General features: G+C 38.3%; 1 protein-coding gene across 1 annotated transcript in view; it reads left to right on the top strand.

The window, feature by feature from the left end:
- LOC108892354 (multiple PDZ domain protein) overlaps positions 1–13,026 on the top strand; it is a 43,227-nt gene that overhangs the window by 16,650 nt on the left and 13,551 nt on the right. The window contains 14 exon segments of the mRNA XM_051075957.1: positions 870–1,028; positions 1,395–1,544; positions 2,995–3,339; positions 3,744–3,855; positions 4,736–4,934; positions 5,961–6,002; positions 7,277–7,378; positions 7,725–7,805; positions 7,944–8,121; positions 8,224–8,334; positions 9,547–9,633; positions 10,739–10,828; positions 12,017–12,079; positions 12,374–12,445. Of these exon segments, the coding sequence (XP_050931914.1) occupies positions 870–1,028; positions 1,395–1,544; positions 2,995–3,339; positions 3,744–3,855; positions 4,736–4,934; positions 5,961–6,002; positions 7,277–7,378; positions 7,725–7,805; positions 7,944–8,121; positions 8,224–8,334; positions 9,547–9,633; positions 10,739–10,828; positions 12,017–12,079; positions 12,374–12,445 (1,791 nt within the window).

The raw sequence follows: 13,026 nt of genomic DNA, 5'->3' as shown, positions 1-13,026 counted from the left end.
CGAGGGTTCAGCTTACAAGGGCTTGAATTTTTCATGCAGGAAAAAGCATGGAGGTAGGCTACATGGTTTAGCATTCCACCCACTCTTCTTTCAGAGGAGGTGACCAACCTAAAATGCTCTTTGCCCTGTGTTTCATATTATTATGTTATTGAATCTTCCAAGAGCACAGACCCTCTTGTACATTGAAACACACTGGGGCAGCTGTCAAAATATTAGGTCTGTCCAGTGGCATGTTCATCGCTCCAGGCACCTGTACACTTGTACGGGATGTTTCTCTCTGCAAAACTGCCTGCATTCTTTGAGCTTTAGAGCTGCATTTCTCCTGTATTGAATCTGCCACTGGATTACACAATGAGACCTCTGGGCTGCCAAGGTTAGCTGGATTACAGAGCTGTAGGAAGCCTCTGTGGAGTCATCCAACTTTCCTGCAGGACGTGGAATGTACTTCTGAGCGGTATTTTTCTGTATTTCCTCTCAAAATTGAGCCTAACAAGTCTAATCCTCCAATCTGCCCTCCTGCTTTTCCTATACAGTATCTTTCTGAGCTGCACGCTACACAAAATCAATATCAAGAGCTCTTAGAATACATGAGAAATGTTCAAGAGTGTTTCTGTTACGAATTAATTCAAAGAAATTGAGAATGTGCCATTTGGGGCAGTTTCTCTGCTTGAAAGCCTAGAGCAGGGGTCATTATTCAACTTTATAGGTAGTGTAGAAAAATTCTCAATGATTCCTAACATCTTTTTCCATTCCATACTAATTTATTTGTTACTTGATTTGGTCATTTAAAAAACAAACAAACAAACAAACAAAAAAAAATCGAATTACATAAAGCTGGAGACACTGAAAGAATTTCTCCACTTTCCTAGGGAATATGTGGATATTCCCACTCTCCACACCCATATGGTGAGCAGGAAATAACTTCATCATCCACCATCCATTCATTTGACTTCAACAGTATTTTGGTTGAAGAAGGAGAGGAAGAAGATCTGGCTGAGGGCATCGTTTACCGAGCAGAGCCTGCATTGGTTAGTTAGCTTTGGGAAAAAACTGAAAAATCAATCAGAGTATCCTAAAAAAAAAAAAAGGGGAGGGGGAAACAAATTGTGTTTTACATGTGATGTTTGCGTAATTATTTACCAAGAGTGGTTTATCCTTTTGTTTGTAATCATGCAACACTTAGCTTATATGGGAATTATTCTGATTAGACATTAGATACAGATTGATTTGTTGTCTTAGCAGTATTCTTTAGTTAGATATGTTTAGCATTACTCACATTAGGGTCATAAAATAGCATGGTAATATCATCTGTCTGTGACTGGATAGTTCAAATAGCTTATTAATAAAGGCCAGTTTTCAGTCCCAGTTAATCATATCAACATCCATTATCACAGATTGACACCAGTGAAGCAGACCTATCTGATGAAAAAGTGTTACATACTTACTCTGGGCTAGAGGATGACACTTTCCAGGCATCCATGATTGCTCTTCATGGTAGCAGCTGCAGCGCAGACCTGGATTATCTGCACTCATCCACACCTAAAGTAAGTAAACATGTTTTTTTTAATATACCACAGAGTACAAGATAACTGAAAACAGGAGCAGGAACAGCTTGAAATTATTCCCTCATTTCATTAAATGTTAGTGCAACAGTAACTGCCCTTTGTCCGAATGAGCTGTAAAGCATGTAGTCATTATTCTTTTGGTTTTTTCTTTGCTATCAAGAGCCAAAATGTCATGAGGAATGTTTTTTATTTCTTTGTTAAGGCAGGAACAACATTACTGACTTTGTTGTCATATGAAGATTGTAGCTGCGGCTGCTTTTGTTGCCTTGGGTGCCCCCAGAACAGCAACTCCCCAAATGGATATTAAATTAAACAAAGAGGAAGGAAAATAAACAAGGACGAGCAAGGGCCACATAAAGTGTTTTCCTTAGGGTAACTGTGCCTCCATTTCAACCAAAGGTTACAGTATATGGAAGATATACTATAACATGGATAATATGGATGTTTTTATTTCTTTCTGGTCTATACCTGTTTATGAAGCAACAATATAAAGGTCTCTTGGGTGTTTAAGATCAAATAAGCATAGTGAGTCCACAAAGTCAGTCTCCAGGACACTGTCAACGAAGCAGTGACAGCTCTTTTTCTTGTGATTGCATTGATAAATTACAGTCGTGCTATTTGCTTTCCTGGTGTCTAGCTTTGTAGAGAGTGAGTGTAGAGAAAAATATGCATCTTATCTCTATACTGTGGAAGACTGTGCCCTTTTAAAATAATGTAACCAATTAGAATTTAACAGACCAATAATATGAAATAGATATGAGTAGATAATTTTCAGAGTGATTTAAAAAAATTAATGGCTTTCATTCCATCTGAACTTAATTGAAGACATAACATATACTATAGAGACTATACTCTAATACAGTGATTCCTAACTTTTTTGACTTAAAACATTCCATATACATGAGAAATGTCTGCAAGTGTCTGAACCGTTTTTATAATTATTACATAGGTTGTAGTCAAACTTGACTCCTCCTTTGCATGGATATCTGTAGATGTCACAGCCCAGTTCATCTCAAATTCATAGCACTACCTTATTAAAATGAAACTTCCTATTTCTTGTTTTATTCTACTTCTCATGTCTGTTTATTGAGCCCCTACCTCTATTACATATTTGCATATTTTAACTTTTTCTTAGGATTCATACTTCTGTTCTGGTCTCCAAAGAGAATTGCTTGCTGAGATTCATCACTAGCCAGTCTGGTTCCAATAAAGTCTTAAATGCTGTTATAATGAAACTACATTTTGTGCATTTCGCTCTCAAGATCACCAGTAATTTCAGCCGTTCTCTATTGGCCACTGATGGCTTTTCTATGGCTCATTACAAGGAGGGCAGGATGGCGACTGAGCAAGATGAATTCTCCCTGTTGGGCAATTGTCTAACTAACAGAGGGGAACGTTCATTCTGCCGCTGTGCTTTGTTTTACCCCAGCTGACAGCTCGCCTGGACTTGTTGGATGAGCATCCCTGCTTTACAACACCATCCGGCCTCGGAGACAACACTCAAGCATTCTCACCAGAGAAGTCGGCTTCGTTCGCTCCCCCGGGTTTGAGAGGTCACGTCCCGGCTTTTAATGCCATACTAAGCAGTTCTGATCAGTACCTGGCTCAGCACTCGGCCAAAGAGGAACCAGTGGAGTGTTCAAACTCATACAGCCCGTTTACTGAAATAGGGACCATATCTAATGTACAGGAAGAACCTGTGGAGTCTCTTCACTACCAGAGGGAGCCACCCATCTGTTTTGGAGATATTGGGGATATAAAGATCTTGATCAAGGTAAAATAATCTGTCTTAGATACCAAGCATTCATTTGGAAGATTTAACATACAATAAATCAGTAAATCTTGAATAAACAAGAGCAAGTATTCAACTGATGAGTGAGTTTTAGTGATTGGCATATCATGAACATAAAAGATCTGTCAAGGTGCATTATAACAGCTACAAAATAATCATACCTTTATAAATTGAATTTCATAAGGTAACATCTAACCTCTTCCAAGTCAGACGTCAGACGTCAGAATATTAGATAAACAAAGTTCTAAGATGATTTTTCTTAAATTCATTTCCGCAGCCAATTCGCTGCACCTACCATTCCTCCAGAGACCTGTGCTTTGTTTGAAATCCACACTAATATTTTCATTTACTCTCATCAATACCTGTGTTGAATTATCACCCTCAAGGACGAGGAGGCTGGAGTAAAAGAATCAGCAGAAGACGATGACAAGGAAGTACTGACCTCAGGGAGCAATTTTGAAAGGACTATCACAGTTGTCAAGGGCAACTCCAGCCTCGGTTTGTATTAATTTCTTCACATTCCTTTATTTGTACTTTTTATTTATTTTCTCCACATCCTTCACAGAAGTGTAAATGAGGTTCTGGGACTGAAAGGCCTATTTGGCCTTTACTGTTGTGCTATGTTTTATGAATGCCAGATTTGAAGCAAAAATGATAGAAAAGATATTTGGCAGTTTTCCAGGCTGAAAGGGTAATTCCATTGCTATACTGGGTATTTGCATTTCAAAACCTGCCCACTGGGGCTGATACTGGTTCAGAGAATACTAAGTTTTAGCTCCTAAAACAAATAGGTGTTATGAAGGCAGTGTTTAAAATCCTCGGTGCCTCTTTGAAAACACTATCTCATTTTGCTTTTTAGTACTCCTTCTTTGAGGGTCTTTATTTGGTGGTGGATTAAATGTGTCTCTATAATATGTTTGGGTTTTGTATTTCCAGTGTACCTATATACCAGATATAATTCAAAATCCAAATGATTTTAGCAAATTAACTCCCGCCTACAGTGCTGTTATAGAAGGGAGTTTCAGATTTTGTCTAAAGCTGTCTTCAAACTGGATAATAAAAAGAATTTTTATTTTTAAGACTTAGATAGACAATATCTCAAGATTTATAATGCCACACTCTTGAGAATGATATGACAGTTTCTAGGATTGCTTGCTGGGACATGAGGAAGTTTTCTTGTGGCAGAGCTGAAATCACTGCTGATTCGTGCCTATTTATTAATAATCAAGTTTGTCTTGAAAGTGTCTCTATAGATGGCAACAGAGTTGAGCTCTCTTTACAACCACAACTGATTACACTAATATAACAAGTATTTGTAATTATTACCGATCAAAATCCATGATTGGTGTGTAACAGATTCTTATAATCTACCTTAAAGGCATGACGGTGAGTGCCATGAAAGATGGTTTGGGGATGCTGATCCGCAGCATAATCCACGGTGGGTCGATTAGCCGAGATGGACGTCTCGGTGTTGGTGACCTCATCCTGGCCATTAACGGAGAGCCCACTGCCAACCTGACCAACGCTCAGGCCCGTGCCATGCTGCGAAGACACTCTCTCATTGGACCAGACATGGGGTAGGCAACATAGATAGCATCTGTGATTACTGAAACTCTGCAAAAGTAAGTAGGGATAGGTATTATTTGAAATTGTATGATAGCAGTGCCACCATAATACAGTGTTTCACTACCATTTCCAATGTTCTGTTTTGTGATAGATGGCTGAAAAATATATTAATTTTAAAGCAAAATGTTCAAGGCTCCCAAATGCATATAATGCTTAGAAGTCTGCCTGAACAAAATTAATATAGTATGATTAAATTCCACTGGGGGTTCATTAATTTGAGTTTTAACATTAGTTTGATGGTTACCTCTCCCTCAGCTCTGCTTGTCTGATTTAATTTTAATTCACTGTTACCTCTGTGCATAGTACATTTTCATAATGCCTTCTTTAGTACATTGCAGCTGTTAACCACAGTTCCAAGAAATAGTATCAGTGCCAAGTGCAGACAGGTTTGCACTTGCAATAAGAGATCTGAGACCATGGCTGTGGCATTTGGGCAACCTGTGGGTATATCTGATTTTTATCTGGAAAATTAGATGTTAGATGTTGCTAAGATACTTTGTACTTATGTAGTATAACTACACAAAGCAGAGGAGCTGTCTAGTGTTTGACATACTTGTTGAAAGTCTGTTCATATTGTACTTCAAGGTCCAACCTCAATTACATCAGGACTGCTTATCTGCAAATCTTACAAGCAATACATGTCGGTGTATGTGTTATATGCACATGAACTCATCTTTAGCTTCCCTCATCCTTCTTTCTGTAAACTGGTAATGTAAAGAGGTTTGTTTAAGTTATTCTAAGCCTTGGAGGCTATTAGTTTTTTTAAATGTGAATACAGAATACAGGCAAAAGTTAATGCTATTACTCAACTGTGCTCCATTATTCCGGAAAAAGTCGTACAATGCGTTAAAGGAATTACCACTTCTCCCAGCTTTGTCAAGGTAAATTGGATGTGGTAATTTACAAGTTGTGCTTGCTGAACTAAACTTGGCAGTTTGATAGCTTTGGTGCATAAAAGACAACTCTTCACATTCTAGATCTGCTTGTTCACCTGAGGACGATCTGTGCCCATTTTATGTGTGAGTATGACTAACTTCCACACTGGTTGGTGTTTCAGCAAGAAGCTTCTATCTTGGTTTCCTTCCTCTCATTCTGTCCATCTGCTGCGGGGCTTCACTGCAGTCTGTTAAAGAGTTTTATCCAGACAAAGAATTAGGAAGTCTGTTCATACAGTACTTAAATGTAGACTTCAGTTGTTGATGCTGTTTTTAATATTATTCAGATACACCGATTAACATTTTTATTATGTTGAGACACTGCACTCCAGTATTAACCAGCATAATTTGATATTTGTCTTGTGGCAAGAAAACTTAACACACACAGTCAAAATAATATCTGGATAAATCTTGACTGACTGCATCACTGACTTATTTTGCTTAACTTGCTGCATAACTTCTTTTCTTTCCTTTCTGTGACTTTCGTGACTAACACCATTTATAACTTACATTTTAAACTCCATGTGTTTACATTAATCGTTGGTATTTAAGCTCTGCTATGCCTCTCACTGCATGTTGTAATGTTGTTAATGAACTGACTCATCCATTTCATTATTTCGCTGGGATTCATTTTCCTCTCTGTCTGCATGCTGTCATGTTTGAAAAAAAAAAAAAATCAAATCAACCCATCTGCTGAAGATCTGTCAGCTTCACTCAGATGTGTTAATGTGCTCTTCAGAATCAACTTCATTCTGAATTGTTTGGAAAAGGGACTCTAAGTGGGTGTCAGATTTTGTCAGCTAGCTTTCAGTTCATTTCTTAGCATGAATTAGTAACTCACTCATGAATTAATAGTATACGCCCTTCAAATCTATCACATGTTCATCACACAATAGGTGACAGAAGACTTTATTTGCCCAGACATTTGTGAAGGTAAACATCTGTTTTCAGCAGTTAGATGTCAGGAGCATCTGTATAATTCATTGACATCTCACCTTGGACTGTTGATGGGGAGAAAGGATTTGCTGAGAGACAGACTGAGTTCAGTGTTGCTGCAGTCTTGTGCTCAGAGTTAAATCTGATGGAGTAGAGAAAAACAAGCCTCTGAATGTAAATGAGCAGATTTAAAAGACGCTCTTTTGTTTAATGAATACGGAGGTAGTTTTAATGCTTTGATACCAGTTTGTATTTGAATGCCAGTTCTCTATTTCTGGTAAATTACCATGTGAGCTCAGTGAATAGGCAAGGGCATAATTGCTGCTAAGGTGGGTAATGGAGTTTCTAAAAATGGGGGAAGCCAAATTGTTTTAAGAAATGTTTGACTCCTATTGTGTGTGTGTCTGTGTGTGTTTGTTCAGCATTACATATGTTCCAGCAGAGTATCTAGAGGAGTACAAGGCCAGCCTAGAGCAGGTGAAAGATGATGTCTTCTCTGAAAAAGCTCCAGTTCCAGCTCCAAAGTATGTTCTTACATAATCACACACTGGTAACTTTTGTCATGTAATTAAACTGTACATTTAAAGCTGCTCTGTTAAGATTTCTTGTAAAGAAACAAAAGTTTTGTTTACATCTTCTTCTTTCTTGCCCTTGTTGGGGCATTGCTACACTTCTTTGCATGTTACTGCCACTCTCTGTCAATCAGTGGAAATAACATGAAATAAACAAAAGTGGCACCAGCTCTTAAAAACATTGCTCCATAGCACTGCTAGTGGTCAAAAACTCTACATGCTACCTTAAATGAATCCTTGACAATCACATGAATACATTTTTTTAATTGAACGTTTTCCCCATTTTCAATCTATTCAGAGATATTCCTAACCTCCCTGAGCGAGAAGATGGAGAGGGAGAGGAAAGTGCCTCTTACAGCAACTGGAACCAACCTAGGAAGTGAGTGCTTACACATTGGATATAACCTTCTAATATACTTTTGTGAACATGTCCATGAGTTTACAGAATCAAATCAGTGCCAGAGTCACAGCGCTGAAGCTAAAAATCATAGCATGTTGATACTGGTACCTTTCTCAGAGTGGAGCTGTTCAGAGAGCCAGGCAAGTCTCTGGGGATCAGTATCGTCGGAGGCAGAGGGATGGGCAGCCGCCTGAGTAATGGAGAGGTGATGAGGGGGATTTTTATCAAACACATCCTGGTGGACAGTCCTGCTGGACAGAACGGGACCCTGAAGACTGGAGACAGGATTGTAGAGGTAAAGGAATTAAAGTCATGACTAGTAAACTTGAAGTTGTTTTATTCAGTTAGAAGACATATTGACCTGACCAACTCTTTTTCTCTGATATCTCTTTATCAGGTGGATGGAGTAGACCTAAGAGATGCTAGTCATGAGGAGGCAGTGGAGGCCATTCGCAGGGCAGGCAACCCTGTCTCCTTCTTGGTCCAGAGTATTATTCACAGGCCCAGGGTAAGTCTGTATAATAGTGTCAAACCAATTGATAGTAACTACCTCATAATCTAAATGTCACAATTTCCTCACTCTCTTCCTTTTTTCACCTCAAGTAAAAGTTAAGTGTATTTGCACAGGCCATTTAGTAGGGCACTTTCAAAAACTAAAGTGTACAATATATAATGCCTGTAGTATTTGGTTTGCTTTTGAATGTTGAAAGAAAGGCAAATCTTTTATGACAGCAACAACAAACCCTGCGCAGCATGTTAAATATATTAGCAAGTTTTAACCTTTAAGCGTGACACTCATTGAAAATCACCATATCAACAACATCGTTTGTTGTTTGAAAGTGCCCTCAGGCTTTTAAAGCATGACTAAGTAGTTTCCTGCTGGGACTTCTACTGGCTTGGCTCCTGTGTCTGATCTCTTCATAGTCAGTCACTTTTCCTGCATTGTTATCTGTGAGATATTCTCACATGCTTTCCTTAACATTCTGGATACTCATTAAGCTTTGTAGCAACTCATAATGTTAATATAGCACATGCAGAGGAGGGACAAAAAGAGGGACAAGAATTTATGGTAATACAGAATCATACGTATATTAAACTGCGGTGTCAAAAAAGTCATAATCATAACCCTAAAATCCCACAGGACACAGTACACAATGCCCAGCACCAACAACAGACAAAGTAAATAATTAACCAGTACAAGCAGTGGAGCATTTGGTATAACTTAGCAGCCTGATATTTTCCTCAGGAGTTGGTGAAGGCCAAAAACAGAGCTAAAAGGAGAGTGAATATTGGATTTACATTAATCAGGTGGAAGGATAATGATGATGACAATGTCATTGTGTTCATAGCTTATTTCTACTGCCTCTAAGTGGCCGAAAAAAAAAATCTGTTAATGTACGTTTAAGTACACTTTGTATGTATTCCAGTTTGCCGAGAGTTATATGATACCACTTTCCTGTCTGTCCACTAAGTCAACCAGCAGACTTAAAGTGCTAACTTAGCTTAACTTAGCACAAAACAGGAAACATGAGTAAGTAGTTTGTGAACTCTTGGCAAGGTAGTAAATAAATACATTTTCTAAAATGTCAAACTGTTCCTTTAAATAGGTTACCTTATTTATATGCAATAGATGAAGTGTTAAGACTTAATTTTAGCTACACTTACTACATTATGAGTTGCTTCAAACCTCCATCTTTGTTCCTCCACACTGCTTTCTCAGCCTGAGTCAATATATAGCCCAGCTTCATCGCCTGCTGTAGAGAAACACACCACTGCTTTCACATGCATGCCACATCGCACGTGTCAGGTAATCTGTCTCTTCTCTTTCCATCTCTCTTATTTCTATTGCATCAGCTATCCATCACATTTAATCTCTGTTGCATTATCTCTCCCGCCTCCTCTTTCCTTCTGTCTCTCACACTGTTAGCTGAGTCTTTCTTTTTAACTGCATCTTTGATATACACATAATAATCTGTGCATTGATGGAAATAAAGACAAACTAGAATTGGAGGTTCCCTCTGGGAGAAAAAGTGACGGCTCATTTTAATATTCAGACATCCTGTTCCATTTTCTGCCACAGAATAATCTCACGGTAACAGTAATATGACCCACAATTATTTATTTATTTTTTTTAAAGTGAAAGGGTCAGCAAGTGGTAAAATCAGTTATGTCATTGGCAGTAGTATTTTAGAAAACCTCTATGCTAAAGGTGTGCAATGCTGACAATCAATACACACCCAGACTGGATTCTTAATGCAATTTAACCCCAGTGGTTATTGAAATGTTATCACTATCTCTTAGACGGTACCCATCATCATCTAAACAGCAAACAAGGAAATTATTTGTGCCTCTGTGGCAAGACCAAGTAGAGAAAAAAAGGAGGATGACATCTTTCCCATTTACTATAAAGTCACTGGTATTGAGTTGCAGCTCCTCTGAAATATATAACAATGGACTCAATAGTAGTGAAAAATATTGTTTTGATTGGATGATCTCTTCATGCTTTAGGCAGGTCAGTAATGCTGCTTTTTAAATGGATCCTCTGGGGGCCACCTTGAGAGCATAATAATAGGATATTCTTGCTGTTTTCCTTTAAGTTTCAAATCCTTCTCTTGTAAGCAGTGAATAATCTCAAGGTAGCCTAGAGGAATCTTTGAAACATTTTGCTAAACTATTTCAGAGAAAGAGGGTTTGCTCTGATTTTTTCTCTCCCTTTTTTGATGTAGAGGAACCGCTTGCTTTAATGGTTCCTTATTTAAATAAAAACCTGAGGTGCCTCTGTCCTACATACACACCCCCTGCTTTTTTCCTCCTGGATGGCCTCCGATTCAAATTTGTCACAAAGGCTCAGCCATCATATTAAATATTCGTCATGTTGTCAGCTTGTTGATCTTGTGTGTTGCTTTTCGAAGCCGCCCCTGCCCTTTCCGCAGCTAAATAGCCACCGCGGGTCGAGCCTTTGCTGCACTAATCAAACCTACTTAGCACCTGCCCTCCCTCAGGTTAGAAAGCTACCCCATGTCTGTGTCTGCCTGCTTGTTTTGTGTTTGGGTGTGTCTTTCACTTGACCTGTACTGTTTTGACTTGTGAAAATTGTGTTAACAACAAGCTTCTCTACATGAGTGAACAGAGAATGAAAATGTGTGTGTAGACTTGCAGGAAAAATGACACATAATTTGGTTTCAGTCTGCACGTAGGTTTTCTTTCAATATCAAAATAGCCCATTAAAATGGGTCTAACTTTTTTGGCCTGTTAGGGAAAAACCTCTGCTGCCTTAAAGGAAAATGATTACCCTAAACATTTCGGCCTATTTCTGCCTCTTTATATGTATGTGTTTGCATGTATATGTGTTTTTGAACCTATACTTTTCCCTCATCTGTTAGCATATGTTGCTTTTATTTATAACTCTCCCTCTGTGCTTTCCTGTCCCTATGATGCACCAAACAAAAAAGTGAAATCATAGCAGAGGCTTTTACTGTAAGTGCATTTTATTTTCCTTCTGTCCCCGGCTTTGAAGGCACAAATGTTTCCTAATTATCCCTGAAACATCATCCTGAGTGTCTCACTGCCAATGTAAAGAGGACAACTTGATAAGGCAGCAGGCAGTCAACACAAATGCCGCTATTATGTGAAGAAGCATAAACTGCGGTATCTTTTTTTCAAAGTGCCAGCATTTCTGGCAAAACCTTTTAAAGCTCGATCATTGGGAAATAAATGGTCAAGCTTGGACTGACAAGTGGTGCTGGGCAAGCTTTTTCACTCAACACATCAATGTTTTGGCACAATTATATGTGTGTGTGTGTGTGTGTGTGCGCTTCAGTTCTTAGTCTGGTACTGCCAACCTTCAAGTTCACTAAAAGTGAGAGTTTTTCTGTATTTAAGAAATGTGGATTTTTCTTCAGTATTAACATTTAAAAACAGATGGCTTCTCATGATACAGCATATGCTGCGTGAGACTGGTTTTAGGCATTCAGAACACTTATGACTTTGTATGAACTTATCAATATTTATGGGATTACTGTTTTGCAGTACGCAGCAGAATGATACAGTATCTTTCACTGTCTGCTGACACTGAAGTGAATATTATGAATTTGCTCTCCATACGTGACACAAATTAATTACAACTTCCTGATTGTGGCCATATGATCTAGAGTAGTGATTTACCTTCATGTCTGTCTTATACACAACAGTCATCGATAACAGACTCCAGTGAGGAGAGAGCTGCAGCTGTAACAAGGGACAACAAGGACAAGGTTGGTATTTCCAATTACCCTCAGCTGACAGGTTGTATCAGTGTTTTGTATTTGTAGTTGTGTCACAGTCAACTTTGGGGAAAAGTTGCTTGCTGCAATAAAAACCAGGTTTGAAATATAAGAGTGCTTCAGATCAAATTCAGTAAAAACAGCGGTGCTTTTTAAAAAATCGATGCGCTCAACGTTTCACCGCTAACTCAAGATATGTTGTCAAACGCAGCGCCGGCATATGTCTGTCATGTCTGTTACGTGTGTTGTCTTCTAAAGTTGTTGCCCTTTGTCTCTTCTCTGTAGGAGGGTGACAGTCACAGTAGACTTTTCCTCCGCCTCTCCCCAACTAACCCTTTCACTCCTACCCCGTTTAAGGTTTGTGGGTCTCTGTGTTGTGCTTTCCACTTTTCCTTTATGTGTATGCTTGTGCAGATGTGTTGATATAACACAATACAGGTCATGTGTATTGGATAATCACACATGCTGTACATGCATACACATGTACATGTCTTAACATCTCCTTTTGTCTGAATTCCTTTGTGGATTTTTGTGAAATCAGAACATCTTTTGTCCTCTGCTTTTCGTCATGTAAAAGAAAAAACAGAATCAATACTCACTTTGAAGGTGGCCAAAAGCAATTTTTACATTTTTGGCTTGATATCACAATTCAATCACAAACACATTTTGTATTTTTAAAGATGATTGTAATCAAAAGTTTGATTATGTTGCTCTTGGTTTCAAGGTAAGTGTACATATGAATGTCTGATGGGTGAATATTTTGATTATAAATACAAATTAAATTGTTGAGTGATTACATCAGTTATAATTAAGGAATTAAATATTGTATTTTTTGACACAGTGAACATAGTTTTATCATAATTTAATTCTGATTGTAGCCCCTGGCATCTATAAAGAACCAAACTACGTGACTTTAAATTATTTCTCAACTCAAAAAC

The sequence above is a fragment of the Lates calcarifer genome, linkage group LG15 (assembly GCF_001640805.2).
Source record: "Lates calcarifer isolate ASB-BC8 linkage group LG15, TLL_Latcal_v3, whole genome shotgun sequence".
Classification (NCBI taxonomy): Eukaryota; Metazoa; Chordata; class Actinopteri; family Centropomidae; genus Lates; species Lates calcarifer.
Note: the sequence above shows the minus strand (reverse complement) of the source record. Positions and strands in the feature narration are given on the sequence as shown.